Source organism: Muscardinus avellanarius, assembly GCF_963383645.1.
Source record: "Muscardinus avellanarius genome assembly, chromosome: 6".
Taxonomy (NCBI): domain Eukaryota; kingdom Metazoa; phylum Chordata; class Mammalia; order Rodentia; family Gliridae; genus Muscardinus; species Muscardinus avellanarius.
The window spans coordinates 83,684,948-83,707,204 of record NC_137791.1 but is presented as its reverse complement, the minus strand read 5'-3'; the positions used below and the strand labels follow the sequence as shown (position 1 = coordinate 83,707,204).

Below are 22,257 nucleotides of genomic sequence, written 5' to 3'. Positions count from 1 at the left end.
TTGAATTTGAAGCAATTTCCCTTTCCTTTTTGCATATTTTTTTTTTCTGGATCATGTTCTTATTGGTAACAACTTATTCCAGTGATATTTGACATGTTGGATTGCTAAATCATACTAATTATTTGAAAAACTTCATTTGTAAATTTTTAAATACTGTACAAAACATTATTTAACTATAGCATACATGTAAGTTTCCATATAAAGGTGGTGGGTGATGCTTAACTCTAACCTTTTGTACTTTAGTGAACCAAATAAAAGTAAATACAAGAAATACAATAAAATTTAAAGAAGTCATCAACAGAACTTGCTGTGGGGAAGAAAAAATTGTCAAGGAGTCCTTATAAATATTCCTAAATATTTTAATAATTTTTCCTTTGAGAAAAAGTAGATCATATATCCACTTAGAGATATTACATGCATTTGGGAAATGGTAAATATGGTTATAGATAAAGGCTAAACTGTTGTGTTTTATTCTTTTGTTTATAAAATTCTAAGTGATATACTTACAGCTGTTCAGAATATGCTCTGCATGTGCTTCATTCATTTCTGGAAAAAATAAAGCCAAATTAATTGCTCAGTGAGCAAATTGTTATAATTTAAAATGCTATGCCACATAAAACACCCTTTTCCTAGTAAGTACTGCATTAATCAGAAAATTTCTAACTTAAAAGCAGTAGAATTAAATCCCACAAAAAGGAGCAGCCAACATGTAAACTCTTCTTACTACATGTGGACTCCAGAAAAATTCTAGTTCATGCCTATAAAATCATGGGCAGAGAGAAAGGTATTGTTTTCCATTGAGTTAATTATTGCCATTCCAAATTATTAAATTATTTAATAGAAGTTAAACAAAAGAGACCTAGTACCAGTTTTACTTGTGATCTACGTTATATGTGTCTGGAAGCTATTCCCTTCTGTCTTCATTTGCATGGTGTTGTTATGGAAAGCCATTCAGAGCATCTTAGAAGCCTGGTATCTATGGTTCATAGATACTAGCTGTGGAATAAAAATCCAACAACATGTTGTTAAATCCTTAAAAAATGTTACCCTGTTTGTCATGTATTTTCTCTAAAACATTGAGAAAGGTATAATTTGTGGTGTCCTCTCAAATTATTGAATTGTTCCTTATGCCAGACATACAATGAGAATCCACACCCATCTTGCATTAAGATGAAAGCTGGTCTAGGGTTTTGGTGATTCTGCAAATTAATGAATTTTTATTTCAGAATCTATAAAGGAACAGAATCTATAAAGGAATCTATAATTCATCTGAAGGGAACTATGTTTGGGGAGTTCATCAGAAATATTAGAATTAAACCTTAGAATTAGGTTTTGCCAATAATAATAGTAACAAACTTTTAATGGTGTCCTTTGAATAAACCCATGGGTCTAAAAGAAAGTTTCAAAGAAAATAAAAATTACAGAGAATGAAATGAATATAAAAGTACAACGTATCACTGTGGTGGAATGCAGATAAAGCAGTGCAGAGAGGAAAATTTATATCACTAAAATGCTTGTGCTAGAAAAGAAAAAATCATCTTAATATTCTAAGTTTCTATATCAAGAAACTAGCAAAAGCAGAGCAGAGTAAATCTTAAGAGAAAAAAGAAATAGAAATATCAGGATAAAAATATCAATCAATGACACTGAAAACAGTAAAAACAGAAAAATTATGACATAGGTAAAACACAGATTGTAAAAATAGTCAGTAAAATTTATGAACTTTTGGAAAGAATAACAAAGATAAAAATAGAGAAGAATGAAATCATGAATATCAGGAATAAATTGATGGGATATAATTGAAGTGCTTAATGTGAGAGAGTAAATAATATTTTTAGAGAAAACGACAAACAACTTTACGTTGATAAGTTGAATAGCTTAAAAAGTGAACAAATTTCTCCAAAACCATGAATTACTAAAACTAGCAAAGATGATATAAATAACCTGAACTTAATAAACTTAACTTGTAATAATAATATGAAGATCTATATAGTTTTATTGAGAATTTTGCAAAAGTACTCAAATAATTGACACCAACTTTATATAATCCTTCCAAAAAATTAGAAAAAAATATTTTTTAGTTCATTTGAGGAGACCACACTGCGCTGAGCCCTATGCTAACCTTGGAGATGTGTCTGTAACTACAGCAGACACACCTCCTCTATTCAAGGAATTAGTCCTTTGTAAAGAGAGTAGAAACAGAAACGTACAAATCCAAGTAATCTCCAAACAACCTTATGAAGTCCAGAAGTCAGGGAGAATCATTACTCTGAAGTGCCTTTGGATGATATTAAGGAATGTCTCTACAATAACTTGCTTAGACAGGAAACTGAGGATCTGGTGGTGGACAGAGCAACAGATGAGTGAATGGACCAATAATGACAGATCTAAACACCCCGCTCTTGTCCAGTCCGGTAACATTGTGATGGGCCTACGTCCACTTAACACCATGGGTGGTGGGAGGTAGATACAGAAATGAGAAGTTTGAGTTTCTAAAATTTGGCTCAATAAGAACTTTAATTCAAAACTAAATTTCTTAAAAATAAAATACATTTTACACATATCTGCATCTCATCAACAAAAGCTTTCTTTTGGGAAATCTTGTCTCTGCTATCTAAAGTTCAATGCACTGGATTCAGCTGACTCTATTTTGTCTGTGTGATTAATAGAATTGTCTGTTGGGCATTACAGACTTCAAGTTTTTATCTTCAAGCTATTGTTTTTTCTGACTTTGTCCAAACCTATAATTTTTTTCCTCTGCTAACATATAACTGCTCTAGCAATCTGGGAAAGAAGTACTGAAGAGAGATGTATTGGTAACTTGTAATTACCTGTCAGCATTCTAATCTCATTTCATAGTTTAAACAGGTCTGGGAAAATATGACAACTTCAAAGATAATTCATAGACTAACAACAGTCTGGGAATTATAAAGAACTTTGTTTAATCTCATACCCCATTTATCAACCAGCTCTTTTGACTGTGTTGAATATGAGATAGTGTCTTTATGCCTGAGACAGGGCCTATCGGAGTCTGGAATCTTGCTTCTTCTCCGCCCACTCCATGTTTTGGGCCAATCATATCCTATGTGCTGTAGGAAAGATATAGGAGAGGAATCTAAAGTGTCAGGCCTCTTTCCATATGAGCACACAACATGTGTGTTTCCCATTCATATATTCTAGTTCCGTATGTCTACACCACAGTAACATTTTCAATTCAGATTGGAGAGAGTACTGCAAATTAAAAAGCCAAGTTTTATAGATTACTGTATCAGGAGCAGAGTGGAGGTTTTAATCACATGTACGCTTATATAATTCAAAGAATTCCACTAGGTTTTTTAAAGCAAAAATATGTTATTATACAATTCTTATTTTATAATTATTTCTATATGAGCCAAAGGAAGATAAACTTTGGCATTGATTATGTGGAGATTTGTTCATTATCAAGTAACTGAGATACTTAAAATTAAAGGTGGTTTATTTTATGGTGAAGTAAAGGAGGTTTCTCTATAGATGAGAAAATTATTTAAATCATTAGCCATAATAGAAGAAAATAATATTTCTTGCCTCTAAGATAAGGTAATGAAGTATCTATCTTCAAGAATCTCTCATTTGATTTCAACTTCTTATGCAAAATGTTACCAGCTTGACTTTTTATAGTGTCTGCATTGTTAGAAGTCGTCTGAAATTTAAGCAATACATCTGCTTTCAAACCATCATTACTTGACCTAAAAAACAAAGGCACCTGAATAAGTGAGGTCATAACCACAGTAAAAAAAAATTATACTTTCACACTTAAATACTGGTTATATCTTCAAGAAAATACAACATAAGTATTTTGTACATGTTATTGTCATGATTTTTTTCACATTCAGGGAGAGAAAATATCTGGCAGTTTTATGTTTTTGTCTGAAGCAGTAAATCAAAAGGGTTTGTTAAAACCACCAACTTTGTGTGCATATCATATATGTGTGAATATATTTTCTTATATTTTAAAATTTTATAAGAGCCACTTATTGGTAAAAATAAGCAAAATTAAGGAAATAATAATTTTAAAAACTTTCAATTAAAATACAAAAGTCTTAAAAGAACAACCAGTAGAATATATTTCATTACTGCTCAAGAAACTCACTATAAACATTCTATACAAAAGGAATGATGTAATAATATTTTACTAGTTTTAATTTTGATGTACCCAAGATCTTTAGATCCTGTCCAAAATAAAGAATTGGAGAATAATAAAATAATTCAAAGTTGCCTTTTTTATCATACAAATTAACTAGTTATGATTACCTAAAGTTGGCAACATGAGACTTGATGTATTGATGATTTAAACTCGAACTTTGAAATATCTTACCTATCTGAGAAAAGAAAAAATGGAACTTCGTTAAATATGAATTTCAAACATTTCACAATATCATAAATGCTTATTTAAAGCCTACTATGATGCAAATATTATTTACTTTATTGTAATTATTCTCCAAAATATTATTGGACATAATAAATAAAATTTTTTCCTGCAATTGAGGGTTGATCTTTGAACAACTTTTTGAACAACTTGTTGAATAGTCAAAGATGACCAATTTAAAGAGTTGAATTAAACTACTACTTCAGCATACAGTATAAAATATACAAGAAGTTGAAGAGTAGAGACAGCCTTTGAAAGTTTGATATGTATGATCTCATCACCCATCATTATCCAGTATCATTAAAACTCAGTTATCAATCTTATGGGTGTGATTGAAGATTAGCTTTTGAGGCTTATGTGAAATTTTGTTTTGGTACTGAGGACTACACCCAAGGGTGTTTAGTCCTCTGAGCTAAACCCCCCAGCCCTTAATTATTTTTTTTTAATTTTGAAAGAGTCTTGTCAAGAGAGTCTCACTAGATTGCTGAGGCTGGCCTTGAAACTGTGATCTTCCTGTCTCATGCTCCCAAGTACTGAGATTACAGGTGTACACTACCATTCCCAGCTTTTAAGTGAGACTTTTTAGGCCAAGCTTTGATTCTATGATAAATGGTGGAGGGAAGAGAACTTGTATATACTGGACACTTCTCTGAAGTCAATTATTTATCATAAGAAATGTATAAAATGATTATTCAGAATAAGTTAAGAGTATAAATGCCACTGCGTGTTTAGACTTTTTACATTGGGTAATTTCTTGATCAAGCTATTTCTTCATAAAACCATAGCTATAGAATCTGTGATCTTAAAAGGCTATTTATTGCCACTGGCTCATCAACTGGTTTCTTAGAAAAAAAGTGATCATACGCCAAAACAGAAGTGAACCCAATTGAGTCTGAATAGCTAGTCCCACAAATCAGAAGAGACAAGCTGCCAAAGCTTGGAGGTAGAACAGCCCTGGGTTTAATCCCCATCACTACATACGTGCAGCGCGCGCGCACACACACACAGCAAGAAATGGCTTTGATAAGTCTGTGTAATGATTTCTTTTAGGAAAATGTTACTACAGCTGTAACCCATACTCTGAATCAGAGGTCAGTAAACTATAGCCTGGAGAATGAATCTGACCTGTCATGGTCTAAGAATAGTTTCCACGTGCTCTTAATAGTTAAAAGAAAGTCAAAAGAAGGATGATATTTTCTGACATCCACAATTTGTCCAAAATAAAATTTTTGTTTATAAGTTTTATTGGAACATATTCACACTCATTTGTTTGTGTATTTTCTGTGGCTTCTTTCTTGCCACAATGATAGCTGTGAATAGTTACACAAGAAATGCCTGATTTGCAACCCCCCCAAAATATATAATAGCTTGCATTTTACCAAAAAAAAGTTTTTTGACTCTTACCAAGTGATGGTCTCTCCTTAGTATAAATATTATACTAAGGCAATACCTCAGGTCTTGCTTCTATGTGTGTATGAATTCATACAAATGGGGCACTATAAGAGGTTTATTTAGGAAGTAGGGGCATAAAAATAAAAAAATGCCATGATAAAGAGTGTCTCATCCCAGAGACAGTGTTGAGTTATGAGGGTCAGGAAGGGGCCTCGTCCCCAGGGTGTGAAGGGGCAATGGACAAAGAAGTTCCATGCTCCAGAGAGGGTCTAAAGTGGTCTGTTTCAAGGAGTGGGAGATGACTCACTAACTACTTAGTGAGTTTTATTGAGCCTAGAAATCTATGCATTTGAGGAGGTCACTGTTTCGTTTCTGCCCTGCACCTTAGTACTCAGCAAGAACTTTAGTGACTCAACATTGTCCCCAGGGGCGATTGTCTCCAGGGAGCTTAGCCTTCGGATACACCCATGTGTTCCAACTGCAGCTAGTCTCATTTAAAAGGGTCTGTTTAAGCCTGGCATGGTAGAGGAGGATCTCAGGTTCGATGGCAGCCACAACAACTTAGCAAGACCCTGTTTCAAAATAAAAATAAAATCAGACTGGGGGTGTAGCTCAGAGGTATAATGTCCCTGAGTTCAATACCCTATACCACACACACACAAAAAGGATCTGTTTAATTTTTTTTTCTCTCAGGTGCTTTAGGTCTATTGCAATCTAGCCTACTGCTTGGCCTAAATCATCACATTCTTTTTTTAGTGTTGTCAAAATACTATAGTGATACATACATGTCTGTGTTTATAGCAGCACAATTCACAAGAGCCAAATTATGGAAGCAACCTAGGTATCCGTAAAGAGATGAATGAAAAAAATGTGGTATATATAAACAGTGGAATTTTACTCAGCAATATAAAAAGGACAAAATTTTGTCATTTGTAGAAAAATAAATGGAACTAGAGAATATTATGCTAAGATGCTAAGTGAGGATATCTAGTCTTAGAAAGTCAAGTGTTGCCGGGAGTGTGGTGCACGCTTGTAATCCCCACACTTGGGAGGCGTGATGGCTGAAGAGACCTTGTTTCCAAATTTAAAAATATATAAAATAAGTCTGGGAGTGTAGCCCGGAGGTAGAAGGGCTTCCAGGAACCCCAGTACCACCAAAACTAAACTAAACTAAACTAAACTAAACTAAACTAAAAAGTCGTGTCGAATGTTTTCTTTCAAATGTAGAAGCTAGAGAGAAAAAAGAAATAAAATGGATTTTAAATAATTGAGGAGAGAGACAAGTAGGATAATGGAAAGGGGTAGAGGAAAGGAATAAAACCTTGTGAATGAAATAGTTCAAATTACACTATAGCCATGTATGACAGTGTATTACCAAACTCACTAACATGTATGGTGAGAGGTAGGGAGTGGGTGGGCCCTGAAGGAAAACATACCAAGACCTCTGCCATATTTGTTTGTATGACTCTGAACTTCACTACAATGTCTAATTATAATATGCTAATACTAGTGAATTGATCATTATTTATTAGTCATCTCCTTGATGAAATACTACTATGTGACAGACACTATGAGAGTCACCAGAAATATTTGAGACTTAGCACCAGCATGAACAAATTCACAAATCCAGAGGGCAGTAGACATATACAAAATAGTTTTTGTAAGGTGTTAATGTGCTCTAGCAGAGGGGTATGAGATTTATATGAGAGTACTAGAAACAGAAGCTCACATTTATTCAGGCATTCCTTTTCACACTTTTTATTAAATGTATCTGTGAATTCTCAGAATAATTCTGAGATGAGAGAAATAATCTTCACTTTATAGTTAAAATTTTGAGGAGTCACTTTTCTAAAGTTGTTGGGGTGACAAAAAATAAAACTGGAACATGAGTTTAGTTTTTCCAGTTCTAAGTGCTAGGCTGTATTTAATTTAATATATTGCTTCCAGTGGTGAAATATATTTTATATTCTGCCTTGTTTTTCCTCCCTCTAAAGACAATTCCTTAAAGTTATGATTTTGGAAACACATGCTCATCCTACTCAGTTGTATTCTTCAACTTATTAAATCAGCTTCTGCTTTGGGTTCTGAAATTATTTTTTGCATCTAATGGGAATTTATTATAATGAGGTGGTAATTTTATTTTTCTAGGCATTGAGAAAAATGAATCTGAATGAGAGATGGGAGGGAAGGCAGATAAGGGAGTCTTGGATTTTGTAGGCACTACAGAGCCAGCAGAGATGGTGTGCTTAGTTTTCAGCATAGTGAGTTTAAGGCAGGTTGATGGGTCATCTGTGTAGGAGTCTAAACTCAGGGGTGTTATCTGTAGTTTTTGCGTGTGTGTTGTTTGGGCACACACAACATTTTTGAACCTGGTAAGAATAACCTTTCATTTAAAAAAATCAATCCTGAGTTCAGTAGAGGCTGTGTATACAACTAAAATTTTCAGTGAAAAGGCTAGTTTGGGTGTTTCTATAGTGTTTTCAGGAGTAGATATGATGAGTCAACATGCTTCTTATTGTCTTTTTATTACCCATAAAATGGAATCTGAATCTAGATATTTCTGACTCTAAAGGTTGAGCTGTCTTTAATTCAACATGTCATTTTCTGTAACAAAATATTCTATATTTTTCCCTGTTCTGCTTTAATAAAAATTTCCAGTACAGAAATAATGCCAGCAAAGCACAGACTTACCTCATTATTGACTTTTTGTTCCAGTTCTGTCCTAATGTTTGAGTGTTCTACAGAAAATTCAGGATTATATTCAATACTGGGGATCTGGAAGGAGGCTCGGTAATAATGTGATTTTTGATCTGGAAGGAAGAACAGAAATGAATATTATTTGTCTAGTTCATTTGAGTTGTATATATACAAGTATCAAGGATGAAAAGAATTATATTTATGGCTTAGATATGACTTATTTCCCAGAGGTTTATGTGCTGGGAGCTTGAGCTCCAATATTACTATTGAAAAGTGATGGGACATTTAAGAGGCAGCATCTGTTGGAAGGTTACTGAGTTATGAAGACCCTTGTGAAGAGATTAATGCTTTTTCATACATTTGTTAGCCATTTTTTACTTTCTTTAAAAGATTTTTCAGCTTTGTTGTCCACTTTTTGATTGAATTATTTTTGGGGGTGTTAAGGTTTTTAAGCTCCTTGTATATTCTAGATATTAGACCTTTGCCTGATAGGTAAGTGGTGAAAAATTTCTCTATAGATTCTTGGTGATCTCCACTGTATAGAAGTTTTTAGTTTAATGCTATCCCATTTACTGATTTTTATTTTAATTTAGTGAGCTGTGGGGTCTTACTGAGGAAGTTTCTGTAACAAATATTTTGAAGGTCTTATACACTTTTCAAGCAGTTTCAAAGTTTCTAGTCTAATTTCTAGGTCTTTGATCTATCTTGATATCTTCAGCAAATAGGGGAATTAAAATTAAAACTACATTAAGGTTCTACCTAACCAGTAAGAATGGCAATCATTGAAAACACAAATAACAATAAACCTGGTGATGCTGTGGGAAAATAGGGACCCTATTACACTGCTGGTGGGACTACAAATTAGTACATTTGCTATGGAGATCAGTGTGGAGGTTTCTCAGAAGATTGGGAATGGAACTACCACATGACCCAGTGATAGCGCTCCTGGGCATGTTCTCAAAGGAATTGAAATCAGAATACTCTAACACCTGCATATGAATGTTCAGAGCAGCACGATTTGCAATAGCCAAGCCATGCAACCAGCCCAGGTACCCATCAAAAGATGAATGGATCACAAAACTTTGGCGTATATACACAATGGAATTTTAATCAGCCATAAAGAAAAAAATCTTGTCTTTTATAGGAAAATGGATGAAACTAAAGAATATCTTATTAAACAAGAACAGCCAGTCTCAAAAACGAGTATGTTTTCTCTTATATGTGGAAGCTAGAGAGATATTTGGAAATAAAGGCTATACTAGATAGATAAGCAGAGACTCCAGGGAGTAACTGAAGAGGAATAAGGAATGGAAGGTGAATTCATAAAGAGTAGAAATAATACTATGAACATACAGAAAACTATCAATTCGAATAACAAAGACATGCAGGAGGAAGGGAGGGAGGAGAATATGGTGGGAGGGCACCAAAAACTATATATGTGCATCTGTTTGACAATTTATTTCCCAAAATGATGTAAAGTTTACAATGTACCAAATTTAAAAAGAGAGATTAATGCTGGTTTTGTGAGGTAGGTTAGTTCTCATGAGAGTGGATTCATTCTTGTGAAAGTAGTTATTACCAAGGAGTAAGACTGGTGCCACCTTGGCCACTTGCTTCCTTTCTTGCTATGTGATTTCTTCTGCAGCCATTGCTTACCTTCGATGAGCCCTACTGTCAAGATGTCATATACCATGTTGTGATGTGGCCAAGGGACCTTTACAAGATGCAGTCACCCAATCTAGCCTTCAAACTGTAAATCTCTTTTCTTTATACAGTATCCAGCTTCTGGTATTTTGTTATAGCAACACTAAAAAGACTAAGCCAGCTGGATGTGGTGGCGCACACTTGGATGTGGAGGCAGAAACAGGAGGATCTCGCAGGTTGGAAGCCAGCCTCGCTGGTTTAAGAGACCCTGTTTCCAAATAAAAAATAAATAAAAATAGGTCTGGGAGTGTAGCCCAGAGGTAGAAGGGTTTCCAGGAACCCCAGTACCACCAAAAAAATGTAGAGAAAAAAAAAGACTAAGCCAGACATTTTATTGGTGAACATAGTCAACAGCTATGACCACCTTCTCTTTTTTAGGATCACATTTTTTTTTTTTTTGGTGCTGGGGATTGAACTCAGAGGCATTCTACCTCCAAGCTACACTACCAGCCCAATTTAATTTATTTTATTTGTATTTATTTTTGTGCTTTTATTGGTGCATTATAATGTTGCATCATAATGTAAATAATGTTGATAATGACATACATGCATCTGCTCTTGGTACACCCCCTTCCCATTTTCTTCCCTCCCAATATGGAGTATACCAAAATCTAATGGACACATTGAAGGTGGTCTTAGGATCACATATTTTCATAGCTTCCACAGTTTCAGTTAAGACCTAACATAATTATTACCTCTTAGTGATCATCCATAAATTTAAGCTATTAATTAATGGCAGGATGTAACATATTCTCATAGTTTTTCTAGAAGTTAAAATTTCTACTAAAATATTTTTTTGCTTTCAGTATACTGAATATTATGAAACTATAAAATAACACAACATGTTTTAAGTGCTAGAAATAATTTTTATGAATAAATGTTTACTTACCAAGTGAGTACAATTTTATTTAAATGTGAATTTGAGTCTGATCTTAAAAATCATTAAGGTCTTGAAATAAATGAATCATCAGGCTCCCAAAATAATATAATGAGTCAAATACTTACCAAATGCCAAAAAATAAACAAGGAGACCAATAATTATAGCCAGAGTCAACACAACTGCTGTGACAATAAGGACAATCATCCATGGTTTCAATGAACTTGTTCTTCCATTCAATATTGCTGGTCTTTGAGAATGAAATAAATATATATTAAAATCAAATAGGATTAAAAGCTATTTTTTATTGTGTAAACTTATTTTTTTCAGAATTCTTAGCTTATTATATTTGGTAACATTTGAATGCATTTTCTGTAAATGTAAGGAAAAATACTATCAAAAACTCTATTGGCATTTAACTTTATATTTGGCTTTTAAATTCAGCATTAAAGCTGGGTGTGGTAATGCACTCCCAGTGCTTGGAGACTAGACAAAAAGATTGCTGTTTTGAGGACATACTCAGCAAGCAGTGACACTTTCATCAACCTAGTGAGATCCTGTTTCAAAACAAAACTAAAAAACTTGGGGGTAGAAGGTCCTTGAGTACAATCCCCAGTACCACATACTCACACACACACACACACACACACAAAAGAAAAGTTAGTATTATACTACAGTTGACTATCTCATGTACTCTCTGGTACATAATACTGTGTTCTGAACTCTTTTTGCAAGATCACAATGAACCTCAGAGAGTGAGAGCATCATAGTAACTTTTCTTATTCGAACACAGGCAAATAGAGGTTCAGGAATTATTGAAACCTCAGAGACAGATACTGAGAAAGCCAGAAATAGTACTTGGGCCATTAGCGTGTTTTTTACCCCTTTATATATAAACCACATACCAATTTATATGGCATGTTAATCTGTAATTCACATGAAGAATGAAGATTTAAGAAAATAGAAGAGAGTAACAAAGAAAAATAATTAGCAAACAAAAATTATTAATAAAGAGCAATATCTTGTGGTTTTGGACCCAGGAAATCTGGTATGATATGATGATGAGTATCTATTACTTAGAGTTATGTTTCAAGCCTGTGGTTTTTATGGATGATTTTACATAGAGCAAGACCATATTTATTTGAGTAAATAAAAGATAATTTTAAAGAAAAATATCAAGACAATAATAGTACCAGTGTATAAAAATGTAATTAAAAGCCAGGTGTGGTGGTGCATACTTGTAATCCCAGTACTTGGGAGGCCGAGGAAGGAGGATTCAGATTCATGGCCAGCCTCAGCTAATTAATGAGGCCCTCCACAACTTAGTGAGACCCAGCTTCAAAAATAAAGAATTTAAAAATGGGGCTGGGTGTGTAGCTCAGATGTAGGATGCCCCTGGGTTCAATCCCCAGCACCACACACACACACACACACACACACACAAAAAAAAAAAAAAAATAGTAAGCAACATGAAAGTGATATGCAAATGATTAACATTTGATAAACTCTTGTGGAAATGGGGTAATATGACAAAGTTCTGTCCCATCCCAGTGTCAGGGGCCACAGTTTCAAGATAAAATCTAAACAATGATGGAGTAGGAGCAGTCTACAATAGCAAAAACATGGGTGTCCAGAGAAATCTATTCCATAAGAGGAAGTGTAAAGAATATTGTTCTTAGAGTTCAAGGTGCCTGCTCTTGTTCTGTCCAATCGTATGTGAACAAGAATGAATATGAAGTTGGAGGAATTGACTGGCAAGGGAGACATGTGCTTCAGGCAGAGGGAACAGCAGAAGCAAAGACTAGGTGACGTGAGAACCTAGAACTTATTTAAGAAAACAAGAGTGTGGGAATGAGATGAGATATAGATTTCACTAATATATGATTATTAGCTAACTCAGGGGGTATTATTGAGAATTACTGTGTACAAAACACAGGAGGAGGAGGAGAAGAATCTTCAGTAAACCTTTCTTTACAGGAATTTATAGTCTTATAAAGGAGAAACACAGTGCACACAAATTACTCTTAGAATTGTGGAAAATTTCTAACAGAATCCCAGGGAATGGACTGAGGTTCCCTTTTCAGAGGATATAATGGTTGAAAAACTAAATTTTTAAGGCCTAAAAGAACTGAACTCATCTTCTCACTGCCTTTCTCTAAGTTAGATATAAAAATCATAAAGAGGGAGCTTGTTTTGCAGCACTTTCATCCTTAAAAACATGTGGTCATCTGTTGAAATATTCTACTTCTGATACCAGAACCAGCTGGGCGTGGTGGCGCACGCTTGTAATCCCAGCATTTGGGAGGCTAAGACTGGAGGAGCGCGGTTCGCGGACAGCCTCAGCTACTTAGTGTGGCCCTCCGCAACTTAGTGAAACCCTGTTTCAAAAAGAATAAATAAGAATAGGGCAGGAGGTGTGGCTCAGAGGTCGAATGCCCCTGGGTTCCATCCCCAGACCCCCCCCCCCAAAAAAAAAGGCTGATACCAGAACCATCATTGAGACTGAATTACAGTCTCATGTATGTGCCACATGTGAGAAGTTGTTTCAATTTATTTTGTTAACTATATGAATACACTTAACAATATTCCTGACTTTTAAAGTGACTAATTTCAATGTCTGTAGAAGTTTGTACTTCATAAGTACTTATAAATATTTGTCTACTAAAAAAATAAAAGAATAAGGTGGAGACAGTCCTAAAGTATTATCAATACAAAATAAGAGTTTTCTAGAGATGAATATCTTTATCCATGGCATCAAAAGAAGTAAGATTAAGCATTTAAACATTTACCTGGAATCAAGATACATTTAAATTTTTTCTTCTTAAAAATTTCTGAAGAATAATTCTTTTGTCTTCTTTGGCTTCCTCTTGCCTCTAATCCTTCCTTTTTTTTGTGTGTGGTACTGGGGGTGGAACCCAGAGGCTTTCTACCTCTGGGCTATACTCCCAGATCTATTTTATATTTTATTTGGAAACAGGGTCTCACTAAGTTGCTGATAGCCTCACTTGGTAGCTGAGGCTGGCTTTGAACCCGTGTGATCCTCCTGTCTCAGCGTCCCAAGCGCGGGGATTACATGCGTGCGCCACCACGCCTGGCTTAATCCTTCCATTTTAAAGAATTTAGCTTTGGCCAGACTATCTGAGAGGACTAAAATGGTAATTTGGGAAAAATCCAGCCTTAGAGAAACCTCTGATATGCAAACAAAAGAAAAACCATAAGTGACCTCATCCTTAGGAGGTGGTCAGGTCACCAGGAAGATAAACAGTGACAAAAGCCACTCATTCATAAAAAGTCTTTCACAAAGAGTCAAAGAATTTTTGAAAACCATCCTCCTTTTAATCTCTCTCTTACTTTAAATTTCACATGGATCATTGTCTACATTAGCCCATTGTCAGGTGTATCCTGAACCAAAACTCAGTGGAATAAAAATAACTCTTTTTTTTTTTTTTTGTGGTACTGGGGTTCCTGGAAACACTTCTACCTCCGGGATACACTCCCAGACATGTTTTTTTTTTTTTTTAATTTTTATTGGGAAACAGGGTCTCTTAAGCCAGCGAGGCTGTCTTTGAACCTGCGCAATCCTCCTGTCTCCGCCTCCCAAGCGCGGGGATTATAAGCGTGCGCCACCATGCCTGGCTAAAAGAACTATCCTTACTTTTTCAATATTGGTCATTTTCTTTCAATGTTACAAACTTCTACCATGACACATCTTCACATCCTGCCCCTTAGATAGATTTGGCATCTGTTCTTTTTCCTGAATATTTTTAAATGCTTTGTTTAACCAAAATGTTGTTGCTCAGTGATTCAGAGATTATGAATAAAGGGATTTCTTGCTATCACAGTGGTAGCCACAGATTTGAAAAGCTCTAAAAGAGATCATTCTGCATAGTGGCTTAGAATGTGAGTTCCAAAGTTACTTCACCTGAATTTTTTGAGCATCTATGAGGAAAGAATTATTGGGCAAAGATAATGGATAAGGGAAATGTAGAATACAATAGGTGGATCATCGAGTTGAAGGTTTTATTTCATTTACTAGGGAAGATAACTCTAGAAGAAAGTTGTTGTCATGTAAAAAACAGGGTGGTGAGATTGTTAGTCATAATAACAGCAGCTTAGTAAAGATGATGATGATTATAATTATACCACCAAATACAATTATATGTTCATAAAATTGCTACTGTGGGCACAAATACTAAAAGTTATATAAAAGATTAAATGAGATTTGTGGGTTTTTTTTTTTTACTTTTTATGTTCTGACAAGCTATGTGTATTGTTTTCATAACCCCACATTATGCAAATAAGAAAGACATAATGTTACATAACTAGAAAGTTGACTCATAATTAAAGTATGATTAAAATAACTGGTGTTTTAGTAGATATTAGTTCAAAAGAGAAAAATTTTTTATTGCCAAATAATATTACATTTTTGAATACTGCAAATTTTATTTAGCCATTCATCAGTTGATAGATATTTGGGTTGTTTCTAATTTGGGGTTATTATGAAAATGCTGCATCAATGTTCAAAGTTGTACGTATATATAATATATATAGTATATATTATATATATAAGAACATATGAAGAATGTTCTTATATAAGTGTATATACTATATACTGAGTAGATGAAACTATGGGTTCATGCTACTGTGAGGGCTTCACTAAGAAGCCCTCACTATACTACATAGAGTATATATTATATATAAGAACACATATATATACTATATACTGTATGTAGTATATAGTATATATAAGAACATATATATAATATATAATATAACATATATCTGTATATGTTCTTACTACTTTGACATATGTATATCTAATAGTGCAATTTCTGGGCCATAAAATAACTAGATGTTTAACCTATAGGGGAAGTGCCTTAGCCATTTTATATTTCTGTCAACAATGTATGAATGTTATTTCTCACATCCTCACCAATTTTTTCTTTTTCTTTGTTATCCCATAAAGGTGTTTGTGTCCTTTATTTTAAGTCCTGTTCTTGTTACATTACTATCTCTACATTAATATTTTATTTCTTCTCTCCTTCCTCTTTTACTCTCCTTTACATCTTAATCACATGTTTTTAAACAAAATAGGTCCTAATAAAATTATCCACAAGTTTCCAGATTGCTTGCCCCTTGGATCTTTAAATGACATAACATCTTCTGTAGAGCTCCTTCATCTAATAAGTCTACCTTTGATTTGGTTTTCATATGTGTCTCTTCATTTCCTTACCAATATCTTATCTCAGATATTCAATGTTTTTCATCTGGACAATTATAAGAGATATTAAAAGATCTCTTTATTTCCAGATAATCTCCTCTCTAGTATATTCTACTATGTTATTACCTTCCAAATTTAAGTTTGATGATATAATTTTTAGTTCAAAAGGCCTATGATATTTTTCAATGTATAGGCCATAAATTATTTTAGCTGAACATTGATCCATTCAATAGTTACAGAGACCTCATTTTATACTAAAACTGTCATTTTCCAGGAAAAATGTGATGAACAACACAAGCAAGATTCCCACTGGTAAGTGGCTAATAGATAAGAGCGGAGACAAAGAGAACAAGTCAAAATAAGTTTTGTCTTTTTTAAAATTAAAACTCAGTAACATGTAACTGGAGACCAGAGGCTGGGGCTGGGCATGCTGGGTACTTAATTGGGTGTCAGGGAATCATCTCTGAAGAAGTACTATTTGAGCTGAGAGGAGAATTGTAAGGAAACAGGTTTAAGAACACCTGAGTAAAGAACAACCAGGTGGTAGCAAGTTTTGAGAGCTGGACAGGCATGAGCTTGTGAGTTCCTGGAAGAACCGAGGCCAGTGTGGCTGGATTGCGGTTAAGTTTCAAGAAGGGTGGAGGTAAACCACAGAGACAGACAAGAATCAGATCATCGGGCTCTGGAGACCGTGACAAAGTGGTATTACTTCTAAAGAATATACAAGGCAACTTTAGATGTGTGAAGGAAATGATATAATGTGAGTGTGCGTGTGTGTGTGTGTGTGTGTGTGTGGTACTGGGGACTGAACCCAGGAGCATTCGACCTCTGAGCTACACCCCCAGCCATACTTTATTTTTTGTTTTTGAAACAGTGTCTTGCTAGGTTGCTGAGGCTGTCCTTGGACCTGCTCAATGCTATACTTGAACTTGATTCTCCTGTCTTAGCCTCCCAAGTACTGGGATTCCTGTGTGTATCATCACACTTGGCTTAATTTACATTTTTAAAAGAAAGTTCTTTCATTTGATGAGGTGAACTTATTCTTATGCCCTTAATGCATAGTGCTTCCATTCACACATGTTATTCTGCTTCTTAGATTCACTTGACCCTGTGCTTTTCTCACAGCACCTACCCCACCTGAAATATCTTCTCAACCTCTCCCCAGCTGCCAGTGTTGGCATTTCTGGAAATCTTTCCAGGTGCTTTTCTAACACCTCCTCTCTCTTTTAGGAACCATTTCTTTTTGTAATAACCCCTTCAGCTCACAGCTATCTCAAAGTTGCCTACAATGATTCATCGCCACTTATATTACTGTAGTGGTCATGTTCTATCTTCCATTCTCTACATTTGCGCCAACGAGCTTGCCCTTTTCTCTACTTTAGCTGCTCGTTCTCACATCATGCCCTTTATCTGGTCATTATCAATAGCTACAGTTTTTCCATATTTTAAACTTTAATTACCCACCCTTTGGTTTACTGCCTTAATACTCTCACTTCGACCCTATTGCATTTATTGTCCCCTGATGCTATCACCTTTTCATTATTTCTCATCACCCTCATGTCAGCATCCCTCTCCTTTCCTAGCATAAATCTCATATTCCCTCATTATACTCAGTTTCTCAGACTCATACCGTCTCTCACTTTGTCATGATTACCTAAAAAAAAAGCATACACTGGTTAAATACAACTTTTTACCTGTTTTGCATATACAAATGTGGCTGGGAAAGAGTACTTAAATATGCTAATGGATCTCATTTTTAATTTAGGATCACTAACCTCAACTTGACCATCAGTACTTCCTGGCCATTATACTAATTTAGTTTTTCATTCTAATGTGAACAGTACATAATCATTTTATACCTTCTCTTCTCGAATCTCCAATACTCCCTCCTTCATCCTCACCCTCAGTTTATCACCTTGATTTTTTTTTTGCACTGAGAAAATGGGAATAATCAGAAAAGAGTAGCCACAAGCCTCACTTCTACAGGTGCCATCCATCCAGCTATGTTTTATTTGTGTGTGGTACTGGGGATAGAACCCAGGGGCTTTCTACCTCTGGGCTACACTCTCAGACCTATTTATACTTTATTTGGAAACAGGGTCTCACTAAGTTGCTGAGAGCCTCACTAAGTAGCTGAGGCTGGCTTTGAACCTGCACAATCCTCCTGTCTCAGCCTACCAAGTACAGGGACTACAAGCATGTGCCACCATGCCCAGCTCAGCTATGCTTTTTGAATATCTTATTTTTGTGCCCGTGTTCTCTTTCATCTTATTACCACAGTCATGTATAGGACTGCACGCGACCCAGGTGGGCAATAAGTCCTGGTAGTTCATTGAACTGACATCTCTCTGCTCTTTGCAGAGCCAATAAAATGTAAACGAGGAGCATTTATGATAGGGAGTGAAAAGAGTGGGTTCTCTTATACTCCTACACTTGCTCTGAATCACTTTGCAAAGGGGAAGTCAAGAATGAAGGTAATTATCTGGAAAGATAAGATGAAAAGTTCTCACGTTCTCTCAACTGTCCAGTTCTCTTGATATCCTGCCCATCTGCATTTTCTTGTCTGTCTATGATCAATCTCACATTAAGACTGTTCTTCAGGTTATTGTTGTCTCAAGAACAGGAATGAGGCTGATAGCTGCCTATTTGCTCCTTTGTATCCTCCCTTGGTTTTATTAAGATATTGATAAAAATTGTGTATACTCAGATATATGTTAAGTTTCATATATGTCTATATTGTGAAATTATTGCTACAGCCAAGCGAATTAACTTATCTATCATCCATAGAGTTAATATTATTTATGTGTGTGGTGAGAACATTTAATATCAAATCTGTCAGTAAATTTCAAGTATATATTACAGTATTAGAAACTATGTCATATGTAGGTTTTACTGGGCTATACGTTAATGTATACATCCAGCACTATCATGTGCTGGACATCTAAGAAAGATGTTTGAAGACAGTGTGGTGACAGATTTTTTTGAAAAATATAAGTGGGTTTCAGTAAAAAGAAGTGAATTTTTACATCATGTTTTGCCTCTTCCAGCCAATTCTGCATATCTCCTAAAGTGATGAAAAGAAAACAAACAATATATCTTCCATATTATTTTTTTTCTTAATAGTGGTCGCAACAGCCTTGCCAGCTCCTTAAGAAGAGGTTGGATGTATGAAACAAAGAGCCAGCCTGGGCGATTCCAGATAGAATTTCTTGGTACTTGCATGTTGGATGAACTAGCTTTACTTAACAGAGCCTGAGTTTATCTGTAAAATGGAGATGATCCCACAGAGCTATTATGAGAAAGACAAACAAGAGATAGGGAATGCTTACTCAATGTGAACAATTATCACACTTGATTAAAGAAGTGTCTGTGACTGGCCCTGATGAACAAAATTAGATGGTTTGAAAAGTGGACACAGTTGATAACTGTTTTGATCAAGGCCAATGAGGCCCTATATAGAAGTTGTTCCCATTTTGATGATTCTTGTAAGCACTGTAATCAAGGGATATGTCTAGACAATTCTACTATCCCAACTTTCCTATTACTCACCCTGAAATTTTATTGGCAAAATACCAGCAAGTGTGACTACATTGCCTCAGTTAAACATAAATGGCATTTGCATGTTCTGATAAGCTACCATAATTGTGGGGAGCCCTTTCTGCCTATGTCTGCAAGGTGTAATCAGAGCCTTATGAGAATGATCTTAGAGAGTCATAGGGCTCCAGAAAAGATAGGGAGTGGTCTTTTACTCAATGTTACTCCACCTTATTCCAAACAGGTTTGGGAGAACAAAGAGTGAAGTGTAAAGGTAAAGCACAGGTCATACTAATAATAACAACAATGATAATTAATAGCTATCATTTATGCAGCACTTTGCAGTTTATAATGAACTATAATAAGCTGCAGAATATTTGATCAACTCAACATGGTAAATATTGTTATATGCATTTTTCAATTGAGGCTATTGAGGCTAAAGATATTTTTCCTAATGATTTTATCATAGTAATCAATTGAGTCCACTTAAGTTCTATGTCTTCTGCTTATTAACATTTTTTCTCTATACAGAATAGATCCTAATGAAAAATTACCATTGTAGTGGTTAATGGGGGAACATTAGAAAATTAGAAGCTTGAAAATAGGAAATAAATTTTGTTGAGCAGAATTACATTAATAAATAATTTTATTTTTTTAATCCTAGATCTAGTAGGTCTGGAAGAACCCCAAGACAGAGAAGGAGTGCCTGGTTATAGTGAAGGGCACTTTTACTACATAGAGTTGTCATGGCATCTGAAGCTTTACAGTGCAGCTGCCCCGCTGACTTTGTGAGAGGGGCATGCCTGAGTCACATGGTCTCAAGACAGCAAGGACACTGACTTTCTGGGCTGTGACCTTCAGGGCACCCCCAGAAAGGTAGAGCCAGGAAATAATTATTTTTCTTGAAGAAGCTAAAACCTTTTGGTGCAGAGAATTAATTTATTTACAAAGAGAACACCATACACTATTCTGTTGCCGTTGTTCTTAGGTATCTGGATAAGAATCCAAGTCAAAAATGTATAGTAAAAATACAGTTGGAGTAAAACTTCTAAGTGAGGAAATGGAAGAGTTTATATCTATAACTTTATTCATGAGTCTGACTGTATGGAAAGAGGGAGACAGTTCATCTTTATGTGTGGAGTTGAAGGAGGAAATTGTTTTTCTTGTGTATGGGAGTATTCCTACAGTAATAAAAACTAGCCAGTAGATGTCATGAAATTGCGAGAAGAATTAGGTCAGTGTATATTTGAATGTCCATGGATTATAAACTATTAGGTTCACCAATATCAAATTAACTCTTGGTTAGGTCAAAGTCATTATATGTTGACAATTTCGTCTGTTTCAACTTAATAGATTAGGGAACTTGCACAAATGTAGGTATTCTCTTGAGGATGTGAATTAATGCAGACAGATTTGTTGGTTTAGTGTAAAGAAGTTAAAGAAATTTTTCTGTAATTGAATCATATTACCTCTGAAGTAGTAGAAGATGAGAGAGCAGGTGACATGAGTTGGAAATTTAAAGAAGCAGAAGTTGGAATATGCATCATGGAAAATAAAGGAGATGTATGAATGAATGAATGCTGAGCAGAGTTGAGAACTTGGATGAATAGACACCCCTGTATATCTGCAGATAGTAGTAGTGAGCCAGTTTTCAGATGATTATATTTATCCTAGAATTTAGCCAATGTGAATAATGAAAGAGGTATGGGCAAGAGAATTTAATGGAGTCCCAATATGTCTTTAAAGAATTGCTTAAATAAGGAATCCAAGGATCACAAGAGAAACAAAGGTGTGTGTGTGTGTGTGTGTGTGTGTGTGTGTGTGTGTGTGTGTGTTGAAGAGGCAATTGATACAAAAGATATTAAAAATTGGGCGTGATGATGCACGCTTGTAATCCCACATTTAGGAGGCAGAGACAGGAGGATCGCGGTTCATGAATAGCTTCAGCTACTTAGTGAGCCCCTTGCAACTCAGTGAGATCCTGTTTCAAAAATAAAGAATAAAAAAAAATTAGGGCTGGGTGTGTCACTTATAGCTAGAATGCTCCTGCATTCCATTCCTAGTACCACACACACACACACACACACACACACACACACACACAATTCTGAGGCATTAGAAAACTGTAAGACGGAAGTTTGAAACAGTGATAGAAATCCAAAGTTATGATTCAGATAGAATACTTCCCAGTCATGACAAATCTAGGGTGTGGATATGAGAGTGGTATTTGGAAAGAAGATTATACAAATGAGAACATAAAGGAAATAAATGACTAGAATGTTGAATATCTACCATAAAGGCACTAATGCTATCGAAGGGAAATGGAGGACTTGGAGTAGAAAAGGAGATAGGAAAGGAAGTGCAAAGTCTTCATAGACAGGAGCATAATCATGAAGTTTATAAGAATAGCACTGAGGAAAGAAAGAG

The 22,257-nt window shown here is 35.1% G+C and overlaps 1 protein-coding gene across 1 annotated transcript in view; it reads right to left on the bottom strand.

The window, feature by feature from the left end:
• The window catches only part of LOC308264102 (transmembrane protease serine 11G-like), a gene marked incomplete at both ends in the record, with an annotated part of 35,144 nt that overhangs the window by 8,921 nt on the left and 3,966 nt on the right, over window positions 1-22,257 (bottom strand). Inside the window, 5 exons of the mRNA XM_080697233.1 lie at window positions 508-546; window positions 3,565-3,725; window positions 4,291-4,358; window positions 8,489-8,607; window positions 11,204-11,325. Of these exons, the coding sequence (XP_080553359.1) occupies window positions 508-546; window positions 3,565-3,725; window positions 4,291-4,358; window positions 8,489-8,607; window positions 11,204-11,325 (509 nt within the window). The remainder of the gene's footprint in view (window positions 1-507; window positions 547-3,564; window positions 3,726-4,290; window positions 4,359-8,488; window positions 8,608-11,203; window positions 11,326-22,257) is intronic.